This window comes from Aspergillus lentulus, assembly GCF_001445615.1.
Source record: "Aspergillus lentulus DNA, contig: Alt16, strain: IFM 54703, whole genome shotgun sequence".
NCBI classification, from domain to species: domain Eukaryota; kingdom Fungi; phylum Ascomycota; class Eurotiomycetes; order Eurotiales; family Aspergillaceae; genus Aspergillus; species Aspergillus lentulus.
This window is the reverse complement of record NW_028322113.1, coordinates 3,807,136-3,834,268: the sequence shown is the minus strand read 5'-3', so window position 1 is coordinate 3,834,268 and position 27,133 is coordinate 3,807,136. Positions and strand designations below refer to the sequence as shown.

Sequence of the window (27,133 nt, the reverse complement as noted above, 5' to 3'; positions counted from 1 at the left end):
CAGAAACGAAGCCAAAGACCGCTTATCCCCGAAGCTCAACAGGCAGCCGGAATGATGACGAAGCTGGGAGGAACCAGGACTGTTTAGAGTTTCAACGATGGGTATAATTATTTGTAGGGTATCATAAGTCGTACAAATGCGATGAGATGAGATTGCTTGAATGGGGGGAAAAACATTTTATTTGTCGCAGTAGATATCTGAGGAACGTTGAGTGGAGATGATGATGACGATGATCCGGCTGATTTTCTTCTCCTCTTTTTCGTGGAGCTAGTGATGCTGTAGCTGGATGAGCCGGAAACATTATTATTATCAACCTTATCGACCTTTCTTCTTTGGCTTTGTTTTCCACATCTCATGCGATGAAATCGCGTCTGGCCGCAAAGGCCGTGCAGTCCCTCTAGAAGTCTACGATTTCCTCTTCTACTTGCAAAGGGATCCCCTCCTGTTGATCCTTCTCCCCTCCCTCCACAGCGTCATGGCTGCACAAACCCGGAGCCTGGATCAGCTTGTCAAGGGTTCTCCAGCTCCTGGAAGTCTTCCAGAGTCCCTATCCAAACCCTCTGGTCAATTGAACACCCTTCAGCCGCCGTTTTCTCAAGATGCCCCGGCTCCTCCCTCCCCGCCCCGTTCATCGACCCCGGATCTGCTCTCGACATTGCCCTCGTCTCCTCCTCAAATCTACCTGAACCTTCTCATTCTCGAAAGTTCGCTGCGAGCTCAGTATCTGGCGCTGCGGGAACGCCGAAGACAGAATACCTTTTTCTTGCTCCTGCTGGCTGCCTGGATTGCCTACTTTGCTTACGCGCTCTTCCTTCGTCCGCGGGAAGATGGCAGCGGGGTGGGCGGCTCCATTTACTGGATGGTCGAAATGGGGGAAAAGGTTGCGCTGCTAGGAGGAATCGTCACTGCGTTGTTAGTCTGGGGAACAGGACAGTGGGAACGGGGAGTGCGATGGCCACGGCGCTGGCTCGCCGTCGCCAACCGCGGCCTACGCACCATGAACACCAAGATCGTCATCATCCGGGGCCCCTGGTGGCAGGAGCTACTATCCTACCTTTCCTTTCTCTTCCCATTCACCTCTCCTTTCTTCCCTGCTCCAACCGGGAATTTCCACTACATCGAGCGCCCGTCGTCGGACAAGCGCGGTGGTCGGCAGCACTACCAGCAGTATTACAACAACGTCGACAGCGAATCAGGCCTTGTGGAGGAAGATCTCAGCCCCGGGGGTGATTACATCCGTCTGCTTCTTCTTCCCAAATCCTTCTCGCCTGAATTCCGCGAGAACTGGGATGATTACCGAACCGAGTTCTGGGAAAAGGAGAACGAGCGACGCGCTCAACTGCGCGAGAAGTTGCGGCAGAAGGAGCGCCAACACGCTCAACAAGAAGGTGGCTGGTTCTGGTGGCTCGGGCTCGGGTTAGGCTGGAAGGCCTCACAACGCCGACGACTCGTCGCCGCAACCCTCAAGTCCAGCGACGGAGACAAGCATCGTCATCACCATCATCACTCCAGCATCTCCAAACACGCCCACGATCTCAAATCTCCCACAAGACGTGGTGCGCGCTCAGAGTCCCATTCCCGTACCCCATCTCGTAGTACAACGCCAGTGGACATCGACGATCGTCCGCCGTCTCGCTCTTCCGCCAGCAGCCGTCCACGCCGGGGAAGCACAACCCCGTCTTCCACTGCTTCGGAACAGAGCATGCAGCTACGGAAAAAGAAGGGCACAAAATCACTTTCCCGCGGGCTCTCGCCTTTGACCCAAGCGCAGATCAGGGAGGGCATCTATAGTACGCCATCGCTCTCGTCCGATGATTCGTTCCTGGGCGAGAGTCGCGAGGGCACACAGTCCCGCGAAGCTAGTCCCTCGGTGTAGTTTGGACGCATCCCATGTCCGTCATATACCATAATTAGAACCATCACATGCATTGTATGGATTTTTGTGTCGATGTATCCGCGAACGGATTTTCAGACTCTCGTCAATATATGGATTTATTCTCCACTGTGCCTTTGTGGTCGTAGCTGAACGATCTCCCGATATACAAGCAAGAAAATAGATCTAGAATCATGGAGCGTTCTCTTCAAACTCAATTGCAGTGAGCATGGGACCTTATGCCAGGGGCTATGCATTGTAAGACATTATTCTCATACATGGGCAGACTATTGTGTCACTTGCATACAAAAAGTAAAGGAAAAACTCCGATACGCCATACTGAGTCTCCGGCGCCATTCAACATATTGGAATGAAATCCGTCAACCCTTCCCGAAACACTATTCTAACCACTAGTATGCAATAATCATTGGATCTAAATCCTGTAAACAGTCTCATCGTCCTCAAGGAACCTGTGAGCAAAAGAGCGTTAGTCAGGCCTGACGATCATGTCAAAATATCTGTCGGATGACTTACATCAACTCGTTTCTTTCGTTCATGGCTTTCAGTGCCTCAATTGCCTCTGCTCGCTGGAAGACATGGCCTGCTCCGAGTGAGGGGGATTCCCGCACAGCGGTATTAACTGCTCCAATGAGTTCCTCCACATCGGCGGTATCGCCGTGAGTGAACAGCCGTGTGCCCATGAGTGGGCCTAGAGCCTGACGGAAGACGGTCAAGCGCGCAGGTTGGATTGGCTGGGACGTAGTAGTAGATCTCATGGCATTCTGTGATTGTGAATCATCGGTCTGAGACTGGATGAGCTGCGACGCCGGTTGCGAAGAAGCAACGGACATCCGAGATTGGCTATCTGTCTGCGTCTGCGTACGGTTTGTCTGGCTTGAACGTAGTCGCTGGCCTCGTGGGCTAGCAGAGTACAAACCGTCCCCGTCTTCCGACACGACGTCTCCGTCGGCATCCATCTCGTCTCCGTTATTGGACCGCGTAGCTGCTGAACGTGTTCGCATTGTTCCGACTCGCCGGCTCGACCGTGGCGTGGCGGTTGTATTCGCGGGAGTATTGTCATTATCAGAGTCGGATTCGCTCGATTCGGAGTCTTCGTCGAACGTTGTGACCTTCCTCCTCTTGCGGCGCTCATCCTCAAGAACTTCCTTGAACATAGCGAAGCGCAGAATAGATTCCGCAACCTTGGCATCTCGCTCCTCGACTCGGTTCGATAAGCGAGCCTTCGCGTGCGCCGTGGACAAACGAATCAATGTCTCCAGCGTACGCGCGGTTATAGGGGATGTTCGACGCTGGTTGCCCGAGAGCTCGTCATTTCTCAAAGCCGAGTACGTCGCGACAATATGATCGGCGGCACCCTTAGTGAGGACTGGCTTGATTCTCGATTTGGAGTATTGAATGTACTTCTTGATGAAGGGAATGCTCAGAATTTCAATGCCCTTGCCCTTGCGGCTCGAGTTGGCCATTCCGGCATGGAGCATAACATTGAACTTTTCGTACACCTCCGTCGGCTGGTTGGAGTCCTGGTTATCTTCAAGCCCAACACCCAAGGTTTGGTTGAGGTCTTCCCGAACCGGGGCACCTTCCTCGGTTCCGGGTTGACGGTAACGGTGCATGCGCAAGACGTGCTCCGAGACCATTCTGTCCCTGGCATCTTCAATATCGTCCGTCACAACAAAAAGCAAATCGAAACGTGAGAGAAGTGAATCAGGAAGGGCGATGTTCTTGTGAGGGTCTTTGTGAGGATCATATTGTCCGTAGATAGGATTAGCGGCTGCCAAAACACTGCAGCGAGCGTTCAAGCTTGTGTGAATGCCAGCTTTGGCAATAGTGACCGTCTGCTGTTCCATCACCTCGTGAATAGCCACTCGATCCACATCACTCATCTTATCGAACTCATCAATACAGACAACACCGCGATCACCCAGGACCATGGCACCGGCCTCCAAACGACGCTCCCCAGTCTCCTTATCAGAAGTGACAGCGGCTGTCAAACCGACTCCCGAAGAGCCCCGACCTGTGGTTGCGATTGCGAGAGGTGCTGTATTCAAGACGAAACGAAGGAGTTGCGATTTGGCGGTCGAGGGATCACCGACCATGAGGATATTGATGTCACCACGCAAATGCGTGCCGTTGTCGAGATTCTTCTCCATTCCACCCAAGAGCATCAGCAAGATCGCTTTCTTGATATAATCGTGTCCGTATATGCTAGGTGCAAGGGAGTTGGATAGCAACTCAAATACGTTCTTCTTTTTGGCGACTTTGTTGATGTTTCGAATGTCGGTGTCCGTGATAGTAGCTTGTGCAATGCCTCCGCCAGACTTTGAAGACAGTTGAATGATATTGTTGGCCATAACAACCGTGCGAAAAGTCGAAGACCCAGAGCCGGCATTTCGATTTCCCAAAGAGCGGTAAATTCCCACCAGCTGAATCCGGTCTCCAGGTTTGGCACTGTCCACCAGATCATCGTCCAAGATTACGTCGACACTCCGAGGAAGCTGGCCTGCAGGCGCTCTCTCTGGCATTTCTTGGATAGAAATGGTTTGGTGATCCAGGTATGTCGAGTACCCGTACTCTGTGATCAACTAGAAAGACGAAAACAAAGTCATCAGCGATACCAGTCCAGTTAAGGCTCTTCCTTCGATGGCATACCGGATTCTTCTCATCATCTTCTTGAGGATAGACATTCATGTTGGTAATTCCGGTAGTTGTCATTGTCTGATCTCTATACCTCCTCGCAACGAATCGATCTTTCCGTTCGTTGTAGTGTACACTTTGGATGACTTTCGGGCGAACCAAAGAGCATTTTGTGACAATACCCTCGAGAGAAATCATTCGGTTCAAGTGAGAAGAACCCAGAGTTCTGGGGTTGCAAGAAAATTCTCCAAAAGCACCAACGTAGGCACAGTAGTAATTCTGCAATTCATTAGCACAGATGCCGCGTGACCAGAAATCTTCATTATAATGTGCATACCACATCGTCGGCTGTTTCCCTTGAAGGTCGGTTCGGCAATGTCTTGATAACCTCCTTCAAAGCCCTGTCAAAAGCCAGAGAGTAATCGAACGGAGAGGTAAGAAGGCTAGAGAGAGCATCAGCCCACCATGACCCTAGCGATACTGCAAACCGTGCTGGACTCACCCATCTGCCAATTCGCGGTTGTGAGCTCTGATCTCATCGATGCTGACCTGTGTGCCTATTAGTTTTTTGTGCCAAGCTTGTAACGTAAACATAGCATACTGTTAAGCGACGCAGTCCCCGGTTCAGCATCAGCACAATATCGGCTCGGTAGCTGTTCGCTCGTCAGAACCATCATGTCTCAGCAAGGGAGGGTACTTGTGGATCTCAACGGACCTTCGCGCGCGGGCATCGCCTGTCAGGACTCTAGTCAGAAATTTACTTCACGAAGCATGTATGTTGAAAACTTACTTGGATCGAGAAACTCGACTGCAGCTCTCACTCGATCTTGACCGGCCTCATCGCGGAGTTGTACCCCATCCATGACGAAGGATGTCCACCGACTTGTGGATTTATATGACAGAGGTGATCAATTATGTGATCAAAAGACTTAACGAGTTTATTTCGCTGGCACTGCAGTTCAGTCTCATTCAAGGACGATAATGGGGGATGTCCAATTTGTTCCTTGAATGGTTGCTAGCGGAGGGATCTTTCTTCAAGAAACACGACACCCAAATCGGGCATAATTGGAACGCGTCCTTTCATCTTTGACGCGTCGCGGAATAGTCGCTAATGACTCAGCCAAAGTATAATGTCATGTGACAATGTCCTGGCTTCCTACTTTGTATGGTAGCCCGATATGATTACACTCATTATCAGAAGTCATCCATATTATACAAATGTCCTAAAAAAGTGGATATATATATCTATAGGTAATAATATACAATCATAGATTCTGATATACAAGATTGACCAAAACGGGATAAGTGAAAAAGAATCCTATGCATCCTGCGCCATACCGCTGTTGTGTTGCTCCTGCTCTGGCTGGCCTTGATGCTCGGTAGGCGGTTCCTGTTGTTGTCGCCCGTCTGCTGATTCTGGCGCATCTTCGTCTGAGTTTGCCAAATCGTCCATCAAGGCAGACATGTCTGTCTCATCGCCTTCATCCGCTGAAGCGCGGTGTTCATTGTCCAGCAATGCTTCGCTCGCCTCTAGCAGAGCCCGTCTGGACCCAAGGAGCGCTTCTGCCTCAATATCGAACTGGTCCTGCGGGTCTATGCTCTTGGTGTTAGGCGTGGACACGTCTTCAGGGAATAATTCCGTCTCGACAGCAGGAGCGTTTGTGCCATCAGGTGCTTCGTCGTGGATCACACCTGGCTGGGGCCGCGCGCTGGCCGAAGCATTTTCCTCTTGGTCCGCTTCCATCGCTGACTGCTCAACGGCTGTTGGAGACCTCGGTTTGCCACCAACGCCAAGGATGCCGCCGGTCCACACAAAATGATCACGATCTCCAGAGTCTCCCTTCTTGTCACCTTGCTCCTGACGACGCCGAAGTAACACACCTTGGAACTTCTCACGAAGGTACGGCATGTCCGCAATGGCTGCAATAGTTTTAGGCGCAACTTTGAAGAGAGTCCCGACCTCCAATCCTCCGTCAAAGATACTCCTCTCCCGGAACGCTTGTAATGCGGATGCCAGATAGACCATCGAGACATATGTAGGTTGCATGAAGTCAGGCTGGATCTTGCTCCAGTAGCGTCGAGATTCTTTGCCGAGCATGTTAGGAGGTTTCGCACGTCTCGGGTTCTCCATAACATCAATGGTCGAAGGTACGCCAGGTGGTCTCACTCCGTAACCCCGGCGAAGATTATTCCATCCAGGAAAGTTAGGCATGAACTTGCGCTCAAAGATAGTGAACGCCTCAACCTGGTCAGAAGGCTTGTCGGAAGAAGCCATCATCTGCACGTATGTGGACCAATTGAAAGTTGTCAGAGGAAATCCTGCTTTCTGTACTTCTGCTACGACTTGAGGTATCTTCCAGGTCTCGTTCCGATACGCCAATGATCGCATGTACAAGGAGAGGGGTCGCGACAGCAGGAATCGACATGCCGGTAAGATTGACGGCGGCTTTAAAGCAAGTATGTCCGGCTTGTCCGAACTCAGGAGAACATCCTTGTGGGAGTTGACAGGGCTTGGTATTGGATAATCGGGCTGCTCAGTCTCTTCAGCACGTAGCAAGCGATCAGCCAGCCATTCATCAAGGTCAGGCTGAGTAGCCATCTTGACAACACGGGGAAACGTAATCTGCCAACACTCTTCGACCTTTTTATACTGCTCTGACTTCAAATAAGTAAGCATCAGCGCAGAAACGAGACGGAGAGGCGCCACATCATAGGCGGGGCGTTCAGAAGTGGAGGATTTTCTGTCGCGGAGGAACTGATCGAAGAGTTCTTTGACCCTGTGGAAAACTCCCCGAGTGCCATATGCCGTGATGAGGTATTCATAGTACATAGCAGGGAAAGCTTGGGTGATTGGTAATCTGCCCGCGCCGGGCAATGGTTCTTTTGACGCCATATTGGTTTTGTCGAAATCGGCGATTGTTTCGGCAAGGAATCTTTCCGCGTTCTCTAACCGAACGTTGGCACCACTAACTGCCCGTCCACCAGTTTTGATAAGTTCCAAATCGCGTTGCAGCTGATTTCTGAGGACGAGAAGCCGCGAAGTGAATCCAGGACGCTTGAAACGTTCTTTGATCTCGCGAAAAATGATGTGAACCATGTCTCGGTTCCGCTCTTTCACATAACCGTACAAGATGATGGCATAGTGAAATTCTGTGGCGTACATGTGATTGCTTCGATGAAGTGTTCTGAGAATTCGGCGCGCGGGATCGGTCTGCCCTCGCAGCACCAAGCTGAGCATGAGAGCCGCATATGTCATGGCGTCAGGTTGCACTCCAGCAGAATCCATGCGGGAACGTATTCTTGAAATGGACTCCAAGTCCATGCGAAATGCATAGTTCCAAAGCAGCACATTCCACATCCTCACTCGAGACCCTTTGACGTCCAGACCAAGGCAGGTCTCAGCAACACTCTCAGCTTTTTCAAGCTCCCGATTGTTACAATAGGCTTCAACGATTGTATCCAGTAACGGCGTAGTGATCCGCACAGGGCTTCTCTTCGCTAACTCGAGCAATTGACGGACAGTGTCTATATCCCCCCTGTTTGCACAGAGTCCCATCAACGCTCCGAAAGTATGAGAGTTAGGCTGGACACCCTCCTCCAGCATTTTGTCAAAGGTAGCGAAGGCTCCTCCGAAGTCATCTGCATTGGCATATGCAGTGAGAAGGATGTTCCAACACACAGTGTTCTGCGTCAGACCGAATTCTTTTGATACTCTCTCGAATTGGCGACGCGTCGCCGTTACATCGCCAACCCTGGCATGGACGTAAAGGAGCGGAGTCAAAAGCCTCCGACTCGAGGGCTTCCCGTGATGCATCACAAGCTGTTCAAAAACGCTGTTGGTATTTTCCACATCTCCGGCTCTTGAAAACGCAATGAGCGCGTTTTTGTATGCGTCAATGGATGGCTGGCCGTGGAAACGGGCATATTCACCCAGGAAATAATGTATCCCAGTTGTGATTTCGAAATGAGCCAGACCCCGCAAAAACGCGCCCAAAAGATCTGCTGGAGGCACTTCCTGTTCCATCTGCCAGCGAAGATTACGGTACACTACAATTGACTTCGTGAATGTAGAGCGAACATCGGAGGACTGGAGAGTCCGAATCAGGCGGAAATAGTGCTGCGCCGTGAGGAACCCCAGTAGATTGTACTCCTTTAATAGATGGAGGAAATTTTCTGTCGATACGTCCGCCGCGACTCGAGAATTTGAAAAAGCATAGTCCAGGAGAAAGTGGACAAGACCACTCCAGGACATCGAGGTCTCCTGACTCCGCAATACCTTAGCGAGATCGAAAAGCTTCGTCGGAAGGTTGGAGTCATCCAGCTCAGAAGCGACTGCACTCAGCAATGCCTTCTCAGAGGATGGCGGCCGCGCATTCCAAAACTTCTCAGCAGAGTGCCAATTTGCTTTATTGACAAAATGCGAAAAAGCAAAGGCCCAACAAAGAACATCTCCGCCCCCGCCTCTCGCGTCTTTGCAAATTCTGTGTATCTCATCAGGCTTCCCGACAGCCAAGTAAGACTTTGCCAGGTGCAGATAATCTTCAGCGGAACGGTCACGAGGATAGATTCTCCGAAAGACCCACTGAGCCCGTAGATTGTTGCGCAACAGTGTTGACCTACTCAAGTGAGCCAAGAAAGCCGGACTCACATCTTTCGGTCGGCGAGCTGTCTCATAAAACTCCCACGCCCTGTCATAGTCTCCATAGACACCCGGTTTACTTTCATTGAGAATTGATCGTAGTTCTTCCTTGGCTCGTATTCGTTCGAGTTGATTCGCCCTCTTCGCATCAATATCCACCACATGTTTATCTGGAACGACGGGCTTGCAGAGGCTCGCAGCCACCGATGTGTAAGCCCTGGTGAGAGCAGGTATCAGCTTCTTCTTGCGTCGTAGGGCAAGTCTCCGGGGCGGGCGTAACAAGAGCGACGCAGCAAATTCCTGGGTACGTGGAGGATACAGGAAATCGAGAACAGGGGTCCATGTATCGGCAGTTGCTTGCCTCGCCTTCCAAGAGACAGAGGTTATCGAATCCTGGTGGTCTGATGTTTTGGAGGCCGAGTGTGACAGATGTACAGCCTCCGCAGTTGTCCCATTGCTCTGCGTAAAATGAGGATACCAAGATCTCCGACCCCGAAGTGCCCCCTTGGAATCCCGGAAGAAACGCCGACCTGCGTTCTCAAGGCATCCGGCAGCCCGTTCCAGCATTACCCTGAAAAGTCGCCGTGCCAAACCCTGAAATCACCGATTCTCAACTGCAGAGCGTAACATATCTGGATCAAGCGCTTCAAGAAGTCGAGAGAACGACAAAATCAGCCGATGTATCGAGACTTCGCAAAGCTCCCAGCTGAACGATAGTATCCAGAATGATCGAATGATGCAGGATGGTCAAGAAATTGCCACCGACGAGGCACCGGACCCGGAAGAACCGCAGAAGTCAATTCTTTATCGGTAAATTCAATCAATTCTGTTCTATCAAAATGCCGGTTTAGAGTATTCTTGAGTGATATGATGTGATGTTTGCAGCAGACGAAATTTTGACGGGGCGGGCATATGAGCTTGGACGATGCAGCAAAAGAAGTTCCCGCAAAATGAGCCGGGCATTCGTTTGGCCGAGATCTGACCACGCCCCGACTACCAACCCGCACTTTGGACTATCCACATTGATTCCAAGCGACCACGATTCCCGACCACCTCTGTTTGTGTGTTGGCCTGCTTTCAGTGAATATGGATATTACGGATTTCATTTTCAAACAGAGAGAGGACGTCCTCCTCGCCGGAGACTACAACGCTTACCGGGCGCACACAACACGGAGGTTGCACAAACTCCGCAAGAAGCTCGGTCAGACTACTCCTAAAGGTCGTAAATATACTGCCAAACCTCCCGTCAGTGCAGAGGATATTAGCAGCAATGTGGCGTATGTGTCCTCCAATATCCTTGGATGTGGGTAAAGAAATAGTGCTGAAACATACTGACGGATTTGCCCTCAAGATATGTACATGTCCTTCTTCTCAGCTCTGAGCGAGCTTGGGCACAAGCAATGCACATGAAATCCACGCACTCAGCCGACCCTTCAGTGAAAGGAATTGCGGGTTCGGCCAGGCGTCATATTGTGTCTCGTCTGAATAAGGCATCCGGCTACTCTCAGCAATTGGTCCTTCTGTTAGAGGACCAAGCAACTTCCGGTGCTACTGATACCGACATCCTTGAAGCCCGTGCTTACCTTGCTTCACTTTTGGGCGCCCTATATTTGGAGAAGCGGAAATGGGAACAATGCATTCAGAGCTATGCTGTCTCGAGAATAATCTATACGACTCTTGGCCGAGAGGACAGAAAAGATGCATTCCGGGATCTTCTCACTGGCACTATTGATCCCAGTATCAGATATGCAGCCTATCAGATGAAGCTTCCCCGATCAAGGCCTCTGTCCTCTTTAGCGATCCAGTACTTCCCATCCGATGCAAACATCAGGTCCGAAGTGGAAAGAGTGGATCCCGATTGTCTCAAGGAGGATATTGCAGGGACGAGAAAGACTGCCGACGGAGAGATCCAGCAACTACCTGAGAGTATCACTTGGAGGTCGCGGACTGTTGCTCTGGAAGATGCCGCAATCTCGCAGGCTCTTGCTTCTGCAGCTGCGGCAGAGTCGCGTCTCAAGTCTTGGCTTGCAGATGTGGAAGGGAAGTCGGCTTCATCAAAAGACCAAGCTGCCGCCTATGATAGTGTTATTATTGCCAGCCAGGACGCAGTCGACGCTACTAAGACTGCCATCGATGATTTAGCTAATGAAGGGGTGGAGCCTAGCGATAAGAGAATGCAAGGCTTGCAAATCACTCGTACCGCGGTCAACTATGCCTTGGTGGGATGGAGAATCGGACGTAACCGAGTTTTGTGCGGTCCTAACGATGGCATGACCTCTGAAACTGACAACGCCGAGGGCCTCAAACGGGGAAAGCGCGCGAGTCGGGAGGAGTCGACTGGGAAGAAGTTGACAAGGCTACGCGAAAAGGTCGTGCTATACGACTCTATTTTGCAGAGCATCGAGTTCATCCTGGAGTTACCTGGTGTTGCTGCGGACTCCACATTTGTGCAAGAGCTGGAAGCGAAACGCTGCTACTTCCGTGCTTTAAGGTATGAATGTCCAGTTTTGCTGGCCATTACAATTCAAGCTAACTGACAATGCTACAGATGTTTGTCTATTGCGCGGTCTCATTGCTACCTTGGGAACTCGAAGAACGCTCTTGCGCTCTACTCGCAAGCACTGCAGCTCACCGCCCAGTCGACAGTGTCTGACCAGTCGTCTCAATTGTCAAACGAGCCTTTAAGGCTGGATGTCTCGCGCAGCCAGGTTCAAGCTCTCGGGTCGATTTTGCAAGGTCTTGTGGCACAGTACCGGGGTCTCGTCACTTTGGAGAAGATGGCAGCCGAAGGATCTCAGACAGGAAACCAGCGCCCGGTGATAGAGCGCCTGCACGAGTTTTCCGGTGATAGAGTGGATTTGAGTAACCTCGTCCCCTATCCGCCTAAAATGCAGCCCATTCCGGTCAAGCCACTGTTCCTCGATGTGGCATGGAATTACATCGACTATCCTCGAGAAGGTGCGCACGCTCAGGAAGAGGCCCAGGCCGACATGGAAACAGGAGCAGAGGAAAAGAAGGGAGGACGACGTGGCTGGTTTGGGTTTGGGCGCTGATATAAGGGCTCACCTGCTGCATATCGTTGTTTACTTGGACACTTGAACACCGGTGCTTAGAAGAAAACCTCGATATTATTTGCGTAGTCATCACTGCTATGAGAGTATTTAAAATGATGAAGCCCATGCAGCGACCAATGCTGAGATGAGATGCTATCATGGATGTCGAGAAAATCTGCCGTATGAAGTAACGATGTTACTTTTATCACTTCCCATGGATGTATTACTGCCCCGGAAAATTACAGTAGATCCCTGAGACTCTGGGCGGATGCCTTAGGTGTATTTGAAGTAGTCCCCTATGAAGAGAAGCGATCTGATGGGCACGTGCCCCGGAAACGTACCAGCCGGATCAGGTGTCAAATTGGACATGGAACCTGGTGATAAGATCACTCGAATAGAGGCCCCGAATACTCCTTCTGCAAGGGCCTAGAAGCGGATTCCACCGGACCAATTTCATGGCTATTGCATGAGTGTCGATTGGACAAAAACTCCTGGCTGTACTACCCGACTAAGTAGATACGGCAAGCTTCTACGGGAAGCCTTGCACCTGATTCATTCTTGCATTTAAGGGTGATTTTTATCGGTACTTAGGTCAGTACATTCCGGTATTTATTGATGTGTATCGTAAAGGACTTACTGTTGGATGTTCGTCAAGTCAATCTATGTTTATTGGAAGCTTCGAACAATGGTTATGCTTCTCGAACAGCCTTGCCCTCGTCAAATCTATTGATCTCCAGTTACTATTTACTTAGATAAGCTTTGCTAGTTTGAGGTGGATTTCAATGCAACTCAATCATGATTTGGACTGTTTTTACTTCACTATGAGTATCTGTGGCACTTGCTCTAGCCCGTTGTCAACTCAAAGGGCGCTGAGGGGCCATCCATGTCAAGACTCTCAGATTTTCCCTGCCAAACTTGCGATGAGGATATACTCGCAAAGTTGCAGAGAGCGAATAAGCAGGGTCAAGGGCATACCTAGTGTTACCGGACCTCCGCATTTCATATGTGTAGCTTATTCCAGTAGTCGCAGTACCTCCGTACTATCTACGTACAGATATTGAAATACGATACCTATGCGCTGCGCCATTATGGTGCTATTGGTTCCCTTAAAAACCCATCGGCTTGGCGTGATACGCCAACGGAATGGGGACTGTGGCTTCCGGTCACACAGACATCGTATTTTATGATTGGTTTGCGGATCATTTACGGTCTCAGGGGTAAAGCAAAAAAAGTAAAATGGCAAAAGCATGGTGGTTTGGATCCTGACGGCCTCGCTTTGGAACGCGACCTTTTATCGATGAGGATAATGATTCACACGACGTACCCCGTTAGGTCCTTTCCGTAATTTTCATATTTTCAATCGCTTCTAGGTAGCCTACTCCGTACCAAGATATAGGACTCGTTCAAAGGAAACTGCATATCTGGTCGCTTAGGCCTCGCCGTACCGGGAACCGTCCTATCCGCGGCGTCTAATTTCCCTAGCATAAAATAAAATGGGATTCTTTTTTCCCCTCCCGCGGATTTATTAATAATAATTTATGAGGACTGCACCTCCCTGAATTTTTGGGTGTGAAGCCAATCTCCCTCTTCCATCCTTCCTATACCGCGTGCTATTCGACATGGCCAACGTCAACGGGAGCTTTGTCTCCCCTTCGGCTGATGCCACAATCTCTCCTCAGCTCTTCTACAACGCAGACGCTCTCTCTGCAGTTCTCAATGGTTTCACTTTCTGGAAGGCTCTGGCGACTTTGTTCTTCGCAGCTGTTATCTATGACCAGCGTAAGCAGGACCCGATCCGTCTCTGTTGCAACGAGACGGGCGCATGATATCCTGGGACAAAATGACTGATTTTCTCCGGATACAGTGCGATACTTTTATCTCAAGGGCTCCCTTGTTGGGCCAGCCTTCAAACTGCCTTTCATGGGACCTTTCCTCCAGTCTGTGAACCCCAAGTTTCACGAATACAAGGCAAAATGGGACAGCGGCGAGTTGAGCTGCGTTTCCGTCTTCCACAAGTAAGATATCACCCTGAACGGAGAATTACTTACCTCTCCATTTCTTGGGCTTGTTTCTGACAGCTTCGCCTTGTAGGTTCGTCGTCATTGCGTCCACTCGCGACATGTCGCGTAAGATCTTTAATTCGCCTGCCTATGTCAAGCCTTGCGTGGTAGACATCGCGCATAAGCTGCTCGGCCCGGATAACTGGGTGTTTCTGGATGGCAAGGAGCACGTTGAATTCCGAAAGGGATTGAACGGTCTCTTCACCCGCTCGGCTCTGTCTTCCTACCTCCCCGTTATGGAAGAATGTTACAACAAGTACTACAAGCATTTCCTGGAGAAGTCCAAGGCCAACGATTACAAGCCCGAGCCTTGGATGCCCGAGTTCCGTGAGCTCATGTGTGCGGTCTCTTGCCGCACCTTCGTCGGCCACTATATGACTGACGCGGCCATCAAGAAGATTGCGGATGACTACTACATGATTACGGCCGCTTTGGAGCTGGTCAACTTCCCTTTCATCCTCCCCTTCACCAAGGCCTGGTACGGAAAGAAGGCGTCGGATATGGTTCTCGAGGAGTTTTCCAACTGTGCTGCCAAGAGCAAGGCTCATATGGCTGCTGGTGGGGAGGTCACCTGTATCATGGACGCATGGGTCAAGGCACAGCAGGATTCCGCCAAATACAACGAGAAGATTGCCAAGGGACTCCCTGTGGAAGATTCTGAGAAGCCTTCTCACTTGCTACGTGAGTTCACCGACTACGAGATCGCCCAGACTGTTTTCACTTTGTTGTTCGCCTCGCAAGACGCCACCAGTGCGGCTTGCACCTGGTTGTTCCAACTGGTGGCCGATCGTCCCGACGTTCTTGAGAAGATTCGGGAAGAGAACTTGCGCGTGCGCAACGGCAATATCAACGCTCCTCTCACCATGGATCTCGTCGACGAGATGAAGTACACTCGTGCTGTCGTCAGGGAGACTCTGCGTTACCGCCCGCCCGTTATCATGGTTCCCTATTTGGTCAAGAAGGATTTCCCCATTACCGACTCCATCACCGTCTCGAAGGGCTCCATGATCATTCCATCGGTGTGGCCTGCCACCCACGACCCAGAGGCGTACCCCAATCCCGACTCTTTCGACCCGGACCGCTGGATCACCGGCGATGCCGAAAAGCAAGCCAAGAACTTTTTGGTTTTCGGCACCGGTCCCCACTACTGCCTGGGTCAAACATATGCTCAGCTGAACTTGATTGCAATGATTGGAAAGGCCAGTCTGGAAATGGATTGGGAGCACGCTCCCACTCCCCAGTCTGAGGACATCAAGGTGTTTGCCACGATCTTCCCAGAGGTATGATATTCACACACTTACCTGTCTGCTACGCACTCTAACTCTGTTTTAGGACGATTGCCACCTCACATTCCGTCCCCGTGCATGATCTCTCTCATCACTCAAGTGGTCTAACCTTGATGTCTTGGTCGACGGCGTAAGCAACACTGCATTCGCTGGCATTCTGCGAAGCATGAACGACCAATTGATGATCATCCGGCGTCTGTTTCTATCCTGGAGATAGAGTGATGAGGGCATCTTCCTTCCATTCAATTGTTCTATTATTCCATACAAAGTCACTGGGTCTATCAAATTGCGGAAGAATGCCGGGAATGGATATGTTTGGCATTTCTTCTTGACGAACCATGCTTATCCCAGGGCTCAAGGAGTCCGAAGGTATATGATATGACGCGATTCATGCGGAATCGTCTGCTTCAGCCAGAAAGCTGAAGCAATGGCATCTTTAGATTATGCTACTTAGTAATATTAATTATCCAGATTCTTCGTTCTTGTCATGTTTGGTTTCGGGAGCTCCTGTGCTCGAGGCGTATTTGGTTGTAAATAGATATCTACATATGTATGAGTTTCTATTGTCAATGCTGATTGTCTTTTTCAAACCAATTGGCAATTTCACTAGCATGTTTACCACGATAGGCGTCATGGACCATGAGCTGTGCGGCGAGCTACCTGCGACAGGCATTGATCGTTTCAATTCGAAGCAAATGCACAAGTAGTCTCCAAGTTAAGTTAAACCTACTGTTTGGTATTCCTACCAGCTTAAACGTTCATTCATCCCACCTTTCGTCCTAAATACACAGTCCATCGGTGTTAGTAGCATTGGATAGCGGTTGTGTTGAAGGTATGCAATATATATCTTCGGTTGAACGATAAAGCCGATTCCAATGCCGTCGACGGCGACAACATCTAGGAATCCTGCCACCAGACAGCGGCAAGGGAAACTATTTAAACACTCACCCGAGGAAGCAATGATATAAAAACCGAATTTCCAGTCTAATGCGGTCCAAGATCCTACTACAACCATTCATTGAGCCGAGGAAGATGCTGGGTCTGAAGCGGTAGGCGGTGATCTTGCGGAAGATTGACATCACCCACCGGAGCCGCCGCAAGAGAGCCGAGCTACATCAATCGGATAGCTTCATCTCGCACTTCCGGATATCTTTCTGCGTGAGTCAGCTCAGGAGTAAATTGATTGTCTGTTGGTAAGCCTAAATTTATTTCTCTGTGATTTCTCTTCTGGATATGCAAGATTCCTCAAGCGAGAAAACCCCGCAGTGGACCTCTCTTATCAGCGCGGAGAACCATCCCTGACATCCATCTCAAGACAATAGATCACTACAATCATGGCCTCGGTACTCTCAATCCGGCGTCCCATCGCCGCTCTCGCAGCACGTACTGCAAAGCAAACCACCCAGAAAGTTACCCCCCTCGCCGCCGTAACAACCCTTCTGTCCTCACCAGCCCGCCCCCGAAGCTACTCAACAGCGCCGAGGCCCCAACGCGCAAGGCTCGCGCTCGCATCGAGCAATATCAAGCAGTGCCTCTCGCACCGGCAGCAGACCATCCGCCGCATCAACCACTACACGACCAAGCCGCCCCGAAGCTGGAAGTTCGAAGACGTATGCCCTGTCCTCCCCTACCTCAACAACCGGTTGAATGCTAACGATGACTTCTACAGATCAACGCCGCCCTCCCATCCGACCCTACCGGACCCCCATCACCCCCAGCAAGCCCGCAGAAGAAACTCATCCTTGTTGACGTCCGCGAGCCGGCCGAACTCACCTCCACCGGCATCATCCCCACCGCCGTAGCCGTCCCGCTAGCCTCGCAGCCCGACGCGCTCTTTCTGACGCCGGACGAGTTCGAGACACGCTTTGGGTACCCGAAGCCTGGGGTCCAGGAAGAGGGTGATATCATTTTCTACTGCAAGGCGGGCGTGAGGGCGAAGACGGCGGCGCAGTTGGCGGTGCAGGCAGGGTATAACCCGGACAGAATCGGTGTGTATGAGGGGAGTTGGTTGGATTGGGCTGATAAGGGCGGCAGAGTGGAGAAGTGGGAGGGACCTGAACATGAGTAGGGTGTGGTATGTAGGAGTAGAGTAGCGATGTTGATGTACCTGAGGTTATTTCAAGATACTGTATATAGTGAGCTGTCTACCAGACTGCGATTGACTACAGATTGCACATTGTTGCAACGTAGGCCCTAGGAGTTCTCGATCTACTTCGAAAGATATGTCGGTTGTACCTATCGATAATATGGGATAAGATACATTAATCAAAGGGGAATTCATTCAAAAAGGAAATATCATTATAACAGAAACCTGACAAGATACAGACCACATCAACTCATGTCATATACAGGCATATATCGTTTTTGGGCAATCAAAGTCATCGTCATTCTCCATGCAAGTCTAGCACTTTTTGACTTTTTTTCTTCCTGCGGAGATCATTGCGCTTCGTTGATGAGGTAAATAAAAGCCTCCCGAGATCGAGGAGACAAATGGATATTTGTTCACAAATCCGAAGTAGCCTCCTTTGAAGAACCACCCCGAAACCCGCTACCTAAACTGGTGCCGTCTGTGCCCGTAGTAGCCATCACACCATGCCTGATAACCTCAGGCAATCAGGAGCAGGCGGGGATGGTGGGTTTCCAGCAGGAGACCGCCACACCTTGGACGAATGAATCAAGGAATGTCAAACACGGGCTTGAGCTTCTTGATAAGAGCCCATTCCTCCATCGATACGTCGGAACGGTAGAACTCCTTGAGGGTGTCGATACTGGCGCGGGAAATGTGCGAGTAGAGGGTGTCCTTCTCTTCCAGTTGACGGCCGTACATAGGCTGGTTGGCTCCTTCGATCTTGACGGCGACGGAAGGTTGGCCCTTCTTGCAAACCTGGATAGGCTTGTGGTCACGCTCAATAGACACACTGCATGGACTTGATTAGCAATAGGAACGAAAAATCAGTGTCGAGGTAAACTTACACTCTGCCGAGCTCGATGATCTCCTTAGCACCTGTAGTGGGGTTTGTCTTCACAGCGGAAATTGGCGTGTGCATTCTCAAGCTGCCTTCAATAACATCCAGACCAATGACGATGGGGTCCTTCTTGTTGAAAACAGCAACGGGCCTGAGCACGCAAGGGAAGACAGCGAGCAGCTTGCTCTCTTCCTTTCTCTTCTCGGTCAACTCTGCCATGTGCTTGGTGAAGTCATCAAACAGGTGGTAGATAATGTCGGCCGTGAAGATTTTGACGCCAACTTCCTCTGCGTATGCAGCCGCTTCCTTGTCCACCTTGACGTCGAAGCAAAGCATGACAGCGTACTCTTTTGCCTTCTCCAACATAGTACCACACATCATCACATCACGCTTGTAGACAGGACCGATGGAGATGTTGGCAACAGGAATCTTGGAGACACGCAGGAACTCGAGCAGAGCCTCGAGAGAACCAAGGGTAGAAGCCTGGACACTGACACCACGCTGGTCACGGGAAACCTTGCTCAGCAGGTTCTCCAGATCGGACATGACTTCTTCCTCAATATCCTCCTCGTCATCATCAGGTCCAACAACCATCAACCGCGAACCGGCGATGGCATGCTCGAGGTCGTTGGCAGCAATCTTGACACCAAGAGCGGCCTTGACCTCCTTGTTGTGAACATACTGCGACTTGAGACGAAGTTCCTTAAGGGGAGCTGGCGTCAGCAATGCTCGGATATTCGTTGCTATGGGGCCGTTTAGACCGCAGAGCACGATTCGATCACCCTCACGGAGAATACCGTTCGAAAGGACAACGTCAATGGTGGTACCAAGACCCTCAATAACCTTGACCTCGAGAACAGTACACTCAACTTCGGACAGGTACATGAGCGAGTTGGTCATACGCTCCTGAGTCAGGGTGGTCAACAACTTCAACATGTCGGGAATACCCTCACCCGTGTGAGCGGAAGTGGGAACCAAGGAGACATTGCGGGCCATGGACTTGTTCTCATAGTAGAGCTCGGCGTTGAAACCTTGCTCGGCGAAGAGAAGCTTTGTGCGCTCAAGACGGGTGCGGAATTCGTTCTGAACACCCTTGCTCTGCATGGCCAAACTGTCCTGGAAGCCGTTGTTGTCGATCTTCTTCCAGCCATAGAGACGGTCAATCTTGTTCAGGGCCACAATGAAAGGAGTCTTGCGGTCACGAAGCAATCTCATGGACTCCAAAGTCTGAGGCTCGAGACCGTGCATGATATCGACAACCAGAATGGCGATATTACAGAGAGATGAACCTCTCGAACGCAAGTTGGAGAAAGACTCGTGACCAGGCGTATCGATGACCAGCAAACCGGGAATCTTGAACTCGAACTTGCCATCCTTGTTCACCACAGCGGTCTTCTGGCGCAAAGCGTCCACGGGGAAGTATGTAGCACCAATCTGCTGCGTAATACCACCAGCTTCACCCTCTTGCACGTTCGTCTGTCGGATCTTATCCAGTAACTTGGTTTTACCGGTATCGACGTGTCCAAGAATACAGCAAATAGGAGAACGCAGATTGTCCTTTGAACGAGCGGCCAATGCTTCCTCATGCTGTTTCTTCCTCCGCTCGGCAGCTTCGGCCTTTCGTTGAGCGATAGCCTTCTGCGCGGCAGACTTCTCCTCATCTTCCGACTCAGATTCCGAATCATCCTCTGAATCTTCCTCGGATTCGGACTCATGCACCTCAGCTTTCTGTTGGGGTGCAGCTGCGGGCTTGGCTGCGCCGTTCGTGGCTGGCTTCTCTCCCTCATCCTCAGAAGGAGCATCCCAGCTGTCCTTCACGTCTTCTTCGGCCTCAGCAGCCTTCTCCCAATCATCCACTTCGCTCTCCTCGTCACCAGCAGCAGCAGCAGCAGCGGCGGCGGCGGCAGCCTCAGCCTCAGCTTTAGCCTTCTTCTCTTCTTCCTCCTTTTTGCGTCTTTCCTCCTCAGCCTCACGTTGAGCGCGAGCACGGGCAGCAGCAGCTTCAAGGTCTTCCTCCTGCTTCTTGGGACCCTTTCGCTTCCTGTTGTCGTACACGGGTTTCTTCTTCTCAATTCCTGGCTCCTCGAGACCAGCAACCTTACCCACACCGGCTGCAAGCATCTGCTTCATGCGAAGTTCATTGCGCTCCTTAGCTTCCCTCTGGGCCTTGGTGAGAAGCTTTCCTTCTCTTCGGAGCTGCTCCTTCTTTTCCCTCTCCTTCTCCTTCTTCCGCTGGCGAGCTTCTTCCCTCTTCTTCTCTTCCTCGGCTTCACGGCGCAGTCTCTCTTCCTCCGCAGCCTTTTCTTCAGCTAAACGTCGCTCTTCCTCTTCACGTTGTTTCCGGAGAGCCTCCTGTTGCTTCTGAAGAGCGGCCAGATGGGCGGGGAGCTTCTTCTTCTTGCCAGGCGCCTCAGGAGCGGCGGCGGCAGGCGCGGGAGCAGCAGCGGCGGGAGCAGCCTCTTCTTTCTTCTCAGCCTTGGCAGGCTCGGCCTTCGGCTCAGGAGCAGTAGCCTTCTTCTTTAAGGCCTATACAGATATCCTAGATCAGCACCGTACTCACGGGAATTGCAGGGGACAATAGTGCACCAGACACAACACATACCTGCTCCCTCTTACGCTGCTTCTCTCTTTCCTTCTTTTCCCTCTCCTTTTCCTTCTTACTCTTCACGCGGATCTCGCCATCTCCTTCAACTGAAGCCGGTGCCGGAGGTGTAGCCTTAGCAGGCTTCTGGTTCTTCTTTCCGGCGAAAACGTCCTCCTCATCGAATGTTCCTTCCTCGGGCTGCTTGCTGGCGAAATCGACATCCCCGTTCGCCTGCTCTGTCGCATCCTCGCCCTCGACGAAATCGTTGACCGGCTTGCCCTTCTTGGCCTTCTTGGTCTTGTTCTTTCTCAGAGCAGCGAGGAGACCGCCACCCATGCCGTCCTCTTCGGGAGCGGCGTCCGCAGGAGTCTCCTCCTTAGGCTGCTCACTGACGGGCGCAATACTTTCTCCCAGCTCGGCCTCCCAGTCGTCATCCTGCTTTCTGTTTCCCTTCTTTTTTGGCGCCATTTTCTAAGGTGCAATGATAGGAGCGATCGGTGTAGCGAATGCGATAGATCGATAAAATCACCTAGACACCTCAGAAGTTAGTATAAAGCGATTTTCTTTGTTGTTGCAAATAATCGTAAACGAGCTGTGGCGGGCACACGAACAATATCGAAGTCTCCGGGCAGCGATCCGCGGCAACCGATAGAATCTGACCAAGAGGAGCGGCGGCGAAAAAAATGGCCGGCCTGAAAAATCTCCTCAACGATAGCAATGAAAAAGAGAGACGGTGAGAAAGGCACAGAGAACCACTATTTTCCCCCCTCTTCTGGTGGTTGATAAGACTCGAGCGGCGGTCGGTGCTCTTGGGGAAATAATAAGAATTTTGGGTTGGTTTGGTGGGGACACCTGTTATGCGAGCCGAATCGCCGCCAGTTGGTGGCACGACACTGGCCATTGCTCGCCACCATCAATGACAGCCAGCAGAGCAATAGTTATGGTTTGCGTCTGAAAGTTCGAAGTTCCTTTTATCCAATACTAATACGATTTTTCACCTACTCAGGGCTTCTAAAGGTACTACGATGAAGCTATCTATGCTCTCCATGTATCGAATCACGAGAATGCTTTCATTGCTACTAATACACAAGAAGACGATTAGCGCGCTCTTCCCGACCTTTTAAGAAAGATCTTAGCTGGATGCATTGAATATGCTGTCTGTGTCATATTCAGAACTCCACATGAAGGGCCTTCTCCAACCATCTCATGACCTTTTCGACTTGGTCAGGGGATTCTCCCAGCAGATTGTTGGACAGCTCAGTGAATAGCTCCAGAGTGGCTTGAGCAGTGCCGTTTTCTGGGAAGGCTGCGTCTTCAAAGTCCTGGGTCGTCAACATTTTTGTCAAATAATCCGAACCACGCATCGCGAGGCGACTCAGTATATCGCCATCGATGTGCATGTGTGAGGGCTGGGGCTCTGCGATGCCATTCGTCGCCGGGTTGCGTCTTCGTTTCCTTTTGGGCGTGAAAGGGCATAGTATTGGATCTCTAATACAGAGATTCTGAAGTAGACGTAGTAAGCGCCACTCTTTCTCATCTAGGATTAAAAAGCGGTATGCTATCCCGTTCATAGCGGTGCCATAGTACACCTGGGGTGAGCGAGAAAATGGGGATGGTTTAGATCCTGAGCTGAGCTTCATCACGGATGAGGGAAGATGTGCCTCACACAGCGCAACCGGCATCATCTTGTCGTTGTCTGTGATACCCTTCTCTGAAAGTATGCTGACTCGGCCGCCTCGGCTAGTGGTGATTGTCAAATTAAACTCACCACCAATGTGAATATGAGAGAGTCCATCATGCTTCTGACGATCGTAAGCATGGAGCAGCAATTTGTCTTCGGAGGATTTGAGCACCATCAGCGACTCCCTCGATGTCGACATGTATACATAAGGTTCATGGCAGCTTAAGGAAATCGCTGGGGAAAGCATTGGGTACCTCGCTGCTCGAACACGACGTGTCTGTGACAGCTTGGGCTCCAATGGTACGATCTCATGACCCGTGGAGACCATCAATGTGAAATCACCGTATGGAGCAATCGCATAAACAGGACTCTCAAATTTATGGATATATTTCACGGAGCATTCAATCCTCGAGGAGTCGGACGAGCTGCGGGAAGCTTGTAGAAAAATGACTCGGCCCCGTTCTTGCTGCTGTTTTCTAGCTGTTCCAATGACAATGAAGTGGTATTCTTCATCGCCTTTCTTAGGTGTCCATTCCAAGATACAACTGATCTTCTCTCCAGCCGCTCCGTGAGGTCTCCACGCCGAGTAACCGTCTTCAGAGACGTCAACGGCCTTTGAGACCCCGTGTTGTGTATCCGGCTCCACGAACTCAATGAAAGGCCGAGCCAGTCTTCTGATAGGATCAGATTCGGTGTCAAGTTCGGCCCGCGTGTATGCGACAATCAGGCTTCTCAGATAGTTGGAATAAGCTAACTTGCTTGCGCTTCCTGGTAGATCAATCCTTCGAGGAACTGTCTTCGCTGCGTGATCCAGTGTGCAAATCAAGAGCTGACTGTCGGCGATGCAGAACAAGGTGTCGGATTCGCCATCGATGTTTGGATCAATGATCTTTGCCATGGCGAAACTGTGGACGTTGCCTGGATGGTACGCAGGCTACAAAATGTCAGGAGAAGCAGTGGGATTAGAAGATGGGAATGTAGTCTTACGTTATTTTGATCGGTGACCCATATCCTCTGCAAGTGAAGGTTAGGGTCTAATACGCCGTCTTTCCGTGAACACGACGCCTGCCAGAACCCACGTCCACAGGTCAACAAAGCGAAGTGTCCCCTACTTTGTATCTTGACAGAAGTGTTCCCAATTCGTCGGGGGCTCGCTTGTTTGACCTCTAGAAAAAAAGAATATGCCTATTAGCGAAGCTCTGAGATTCAAAGTCAGATGCAACGTACCAATTGCACATTTCTTGTCACCATGGCCTAACGTCATCTCAAAAGGGACAAGAATACCACTCCTTAACCCACAGAGTATTGTGTACTTCTGGGAATGTCCATCGGTGTCAATGGCGACTACAGCAAGACTTTCGATCGCTTTCGATAGGTCCTCCCCGTTTTCCACATCAATGGAAACTTCTGACAGGAGCATGGTTGAGTCTTCGAAGCTGTAGATCAAGACCTTCCCATTGCCAGTGCCAACAAATATGAGAGTAAAGGTGCCCAAAACCTCAATGAGAATGGAGACAGGTTCATGGGGTAATCGTAAAGGCTGACCAATCTCGGATAAGTGAAACTGGTCCTGGGAAATGTTAATACTCCTGAGAGAGAGCTGCATCTCATGTCGTGTTCGCACAGCAGACGCAATTAATGATGCCGAGCTGTGGACCGCAGCAACAGTAACACTTTGGTCAGCGCCAAACTCAAAGCGAGCCCTCAGAGTAGACTCATTGGCTGTACCGAGAAGAATCGCCTTCTCAGTAATCTGGACGAGTACGCCGGAGCTGGTGCATCCGGCTGCCAAGGTCTGGGTACTAAAGTCTAACCCAGAATCTGCTTCGTCTATAGCACACATCTCTTCCCCGAAGTCCGCAGACAGATACAGAAGAATAGAGGAGACGGGATCGGAGATCAATATGTAAACACCTCCATTTATGTCATTTGACATTGTCCAAATATCCCTCGTGCTTGACAAGTCTTCAAGGGAGACGACCAAGCCAATCTGTGCCTCCAAGCCATGCCGAAGTTCGAATATTGCACCTCGCCCATAGGAGGACGCGGAGCACACGAATAATCGGTCTCTGGCTGTGTCTGAGGACGATGAATCCTGGTCAAAGCTTACAATAACGGAATCCGTCACTGGCGACCAGTTGATGAATTTTTGGACACATCGAGGTTGGTCGCGAGCCTTCTGAACAAAAAGGCCGCCGTCTCCTGTGGTCCCAGCGGCCAAAAGGAGGTCTCCACCTTCATGACCAATATCGAGGATATCAAATGCAGCGTCGACGTCGCAGCAGAGTTGTCCCAGATGTGCTTGATTTTCCAGTTCACCTTCGTTGCCGATCCCCAGGTAAAAGACCCTACCATCCTCACGGCAAAGGTAAATATCGTCGTGTCGCTGGTTATATGACCAATTGCGCAATGGCCTTGCCCAACGCGTCCACAGGGCTGCTTTTTTAGATTCGCGATCAGGCACAGGAAGAGGGTATCGACTGGGCTGTCTTCGTGGGTCAAGCCTATTCTTGTAGACAGCCATTGAAGTCGTTGTGATTAGCATAAAGGAGGATGTCTTGGTCAATGGAATCAACATCGTGGGTAACGTGTCTTCAGGAGGAAGGAACCTCTTTGTAATTCTCGGAGAAGCTTGTCGTATCGTCTCGTCTGCGTGCCATTCATAGCAGATAGCTTGCGTCACCTGATTCTGTGAGACCAAGAGCAGCAGGATGATTTTATCACCATCTTCGGCTTTCGGGTACAAAAACTCCATGAACAGGATGTCGCCTTCTACCCGGAAGAAGCGTTCCTATAGAAGTGGTGCTGCGGTGAGAATCCGGGATGAATAGCGAGCGCTGGATTGAGGTGCTCACCTCTGTGATCGGATCCAAGTGACTCGAAGCCATCTGTGACTGGAGAACAGGCGGCTTCTTCAACATGAATACTCCAAAATAATCGGCCGAAGCACTAACTGCTACCGCACGGGACCTTTTTCAATCCATTAGGCGGGGGGTTGCAACTATGAAGATAAGACTTACCGCGGCTCCACCGCGATGTTCCGGCCAAATCTCTCGAATGTACTGACATCATTCGGTAAAGGTCGGTGATGGTGAATGAAGTGACCGCTCGTTGACGAAAAATAAAGGAAGACTAGTTCTCTCGATGCAAGACTGAGAACCAGTATCTGTGGTGGGAGTTCTTGCCGCGATCCAAAATCCGTGACAGCTGCTTTGCTGGCTGCCAGCTTCATCTGGGCCTCCCAAGGTAATTCTGTGCTCACATTGATGACCTTCGCTGCCATGATGTAGGCATCGAAGTCAGATTTTGAATTGACGTCTTCCAAGTGGACACCTGATAGCGCTTCTTTGATTTGTATGTGCCTTTCGCCAACAAAAACAACGTCATTTTGGTGCTTGCTTCTCAAGCGCGCTGGTAGAATCAATTGGATGATGGGGCTGGAGACCAGGGTCTGTGAGAGCAACCCAACCATGGGTTTCGTAGTTGATGGTCCTTCTTGCTCTATATCCATTTGATCCATATCCTGTCGCTTGCCAGAAGCATCAAAACCTCGGCCAGACAGTGGAAGGGACATGGCGAGCCGACAAAATCTCGAGCGACAACGACGCTGTCAATAATATGAAGTTGAATGGAAGACTCTCACGGAAAGCTAAGTCTTGCACAGAGTTTAGAAGTCAAGTAGACGCCTTTGTTCACGAGCCAGAGTAGTCTCAGTGCCTGATCCCATTTTGAGTCCGCTAGGGGAGCTTGGAGCAGTCACAGTATGGCAATTTCGCAACTTGTGGAGTAAGCCAATAACTTTGGTCATAGAGCAGAATAATCATCGCCAAGCAGCAGCCCACATAGATTATCCTATCTGAGCGACAAGTCAGTAAGACTTCGGCCAGGTGAGGAGGGGCAATAAGTGACGGGGAAAATCACTTACAGCATAGCAGAACTATATGTGTTTTGCAATAATACCTTCACTTTCACTTTCACTTTCACTTTCACTTTCACTTTCGGATCCTAAGTCAGAACGTTGAAACCAACCAGGAAAGTCTGACAAACGCCCTATCAAGGGACTGCAACTGTGACTCAGATGATGCTCGCAATTCAATTGCCACTATTAATTTGCCGAAGAATAGTCAGTATCTTATTCTATGCCCCTCCTTGTAGTTGCACCACTATTGTGGCTAGTACGGAGGAACCCGGCGTTTCTGCTCCTCCCACAGCTAAGCCACAGTCCAACTCGTCATGGCATAGACTGAAAACAATCCGATATCTCCTTAGATGGAGATCTAATAGGAGAATGATGGTTCTACTCTCGTCAAACCCCTAGCAGTATGTAAATGTTCCC

At 50.6% G+C, this 27,133-nt stretch overlaps 8 protein-coding genes across 8 annotated transcripts; 4 read left to right on the top strand and 4 right to left on the bottom strand.

The window, feature by feature from the left end:
• Nucleotides 1-475: 475 nt before the first annotated feature.
• Nucleotides 476-1,876, top strand: ALT_8704 (Spo7-like protein; the record flags this gene model as incomplete). The annotated part of the gene is made up of 1 exon (XM_033557816.2): nucleotides 476-1,876. One exon carries the CDS (start codon nucleotides 476-478, stop codon nucleotides 1,874-1,876), a length of 1,401 nt encoding a protein of 466 aa, XP_033413707.1.
• Nucleotides 1,877-2,306: 430 nt separating this feature from the next.
• ALT_8703 (MCM DNA helicase complex subunit MCM3) lies at nucleotides 2,307-5,391 on the bottom strand (the record flags this gene model as incomplete). Its single annotated transcript, XM_033557817.2, has 8 exons — nucleotides 2,307-2,343; nucleotides 2,408-4,476; nucleotides 4,544-4,807; nucleotides 4,866-4,971; nucleotides 5,031-5,077; nucleotides 5,130-5,181; nucleotides 5,244-5,262; nucleotides 5,319-5,391. The coding sequence occupies 8 exons, from the start codon at nucleotides 5,389-5,391 to the stop codon at nucleotides 2,307-2,309; spliced, it is 2,667 nt and encodes an 888-aa protein (XP_033413708.1).
• A 455-nt stretch (nucleotides 5,392-5,846) lies between these two features.
• On the bottom strand, nucleotides 5,847-9,734 carry ALT_8702 (putative translation regulator (Cya5); the record flags this gene model as incomplete). The annotated part of the gene is made up of 1 exon (XM_033557818.2): nucleotides 5,847-9,734. One exon carries the CDS (start codon nucleotides 9,732-9,734, stop codon nucleotides 5,847-5,849), a length of 3,888 nt encoding a protein of 1,295 aa, XP_033413709.2.
• Nucleotides 9,735-10,253: 519 nt separating this feature from the next.
• ALT_8701 (signal recognition particle subunit SRP68) lies at nucleotides 10,254-12,220 on the top strand (the record flags this gene model as incomplete). The annotated part of the gene is made up of 3 exons (XM_033557819.2): nucleotides 10,254-10,444; nucleotides 10,519-11,658; nucleotides 11,716-12,220. 3 exons carry the CDS (start codon nucleotides 10,254-10,256, stop codon nucleotides 12,218-12,220), a joined length of 1,836 nt encoding a protein of 611 aa, XP_033413710.2.
• A 1,619-nt stretch (nucleotides 12,221-13,839) lies between these two features.
• Nucleotides 13,840-15,648, top strand: erg5 (C-22 sterol desaturase erg5; the record flags this gene model as incomplete). Its single annotated transcript, XM_033557820.2, has 4 exons — nucleotides 13,840-13,999; nucleotides 14,085-14,235; nucleotides 14,312-15,560; nucleotides 15,613-15,648. 4 exons carry the CDS (start codon nucleotides 13,840-13,842, stop codon nucleotides 15,646-15,648), a joined length of 1,596 nt encoding a protein of 531 aa, XP_033413711.2.
• A 1,252-nt stretch (nucleotides 15,649-16,900) lies between these two features.
• ALT_8699 (rhodanese-like domain-containing protein) lies at nucleotides 16,901-17,634 on the top strand (the record flags this gene model as incomplete). Its single annotated transcript, XM_033557821.2, has 2 exons — nucleotides 16,901-17,176; nucleotides 17,236-17,634. The coding sequence occupies 2 exons, from the start codon at nucleotides 16,901-16,903 to the stop codon at nucleotides 17,632-17,634; spliced, it is 675 nt and encodes a 224-aa protein (XP_033413712.1).
• Nucleotides 17,635-18,240: 606 nt separating this feature from the next.
• On the bottom strand, nucleotides 18,241-21,584 carry ALT_8698 (putative mitochondrial translation initiation factor IF-2; the record flags this gene model as incomplete). Its single annotated transcript, XM_033557822.2, has 3 exons — nucleotides 18,241-18,484; nucleotides 18,540-21,058; nucleotides 21,135-21,584. 3 exons carry the CDS (start codon nucleotides 21,582-21,584, stop codon nucleotides 18,241-18,243), a joined length of 3,213 nt encoding a protein of 1,070 aa, XP_033413713.1.
• A 701-nt stretch (nucleotides 21,585-22,285) lies between these two features.
• On the bottom strand, nucleotides 22,286-26,371 carry thtA (the record flags this gene model as incomplete). Its single annotated transcript, XM_033557823.2, has 5 exons — nucleotides 22,286-23,731; nucleotides 23,785-23,963; nucleotides 24,025-25,588; nucleotides 25,653-25,767; nucleotides 25,818-26,371. 5 exons carry the CDS (start codon nucleotides 26,369-26,371, stop codon nucleotides 22,286-22,288), a joined length of 3,858 nt encoding a protein of 1,285 aa, XP_033413714.2.
• Between the last annotated feature and the right edge of the window lie 762 nt (nucleotides 26,372-27,133).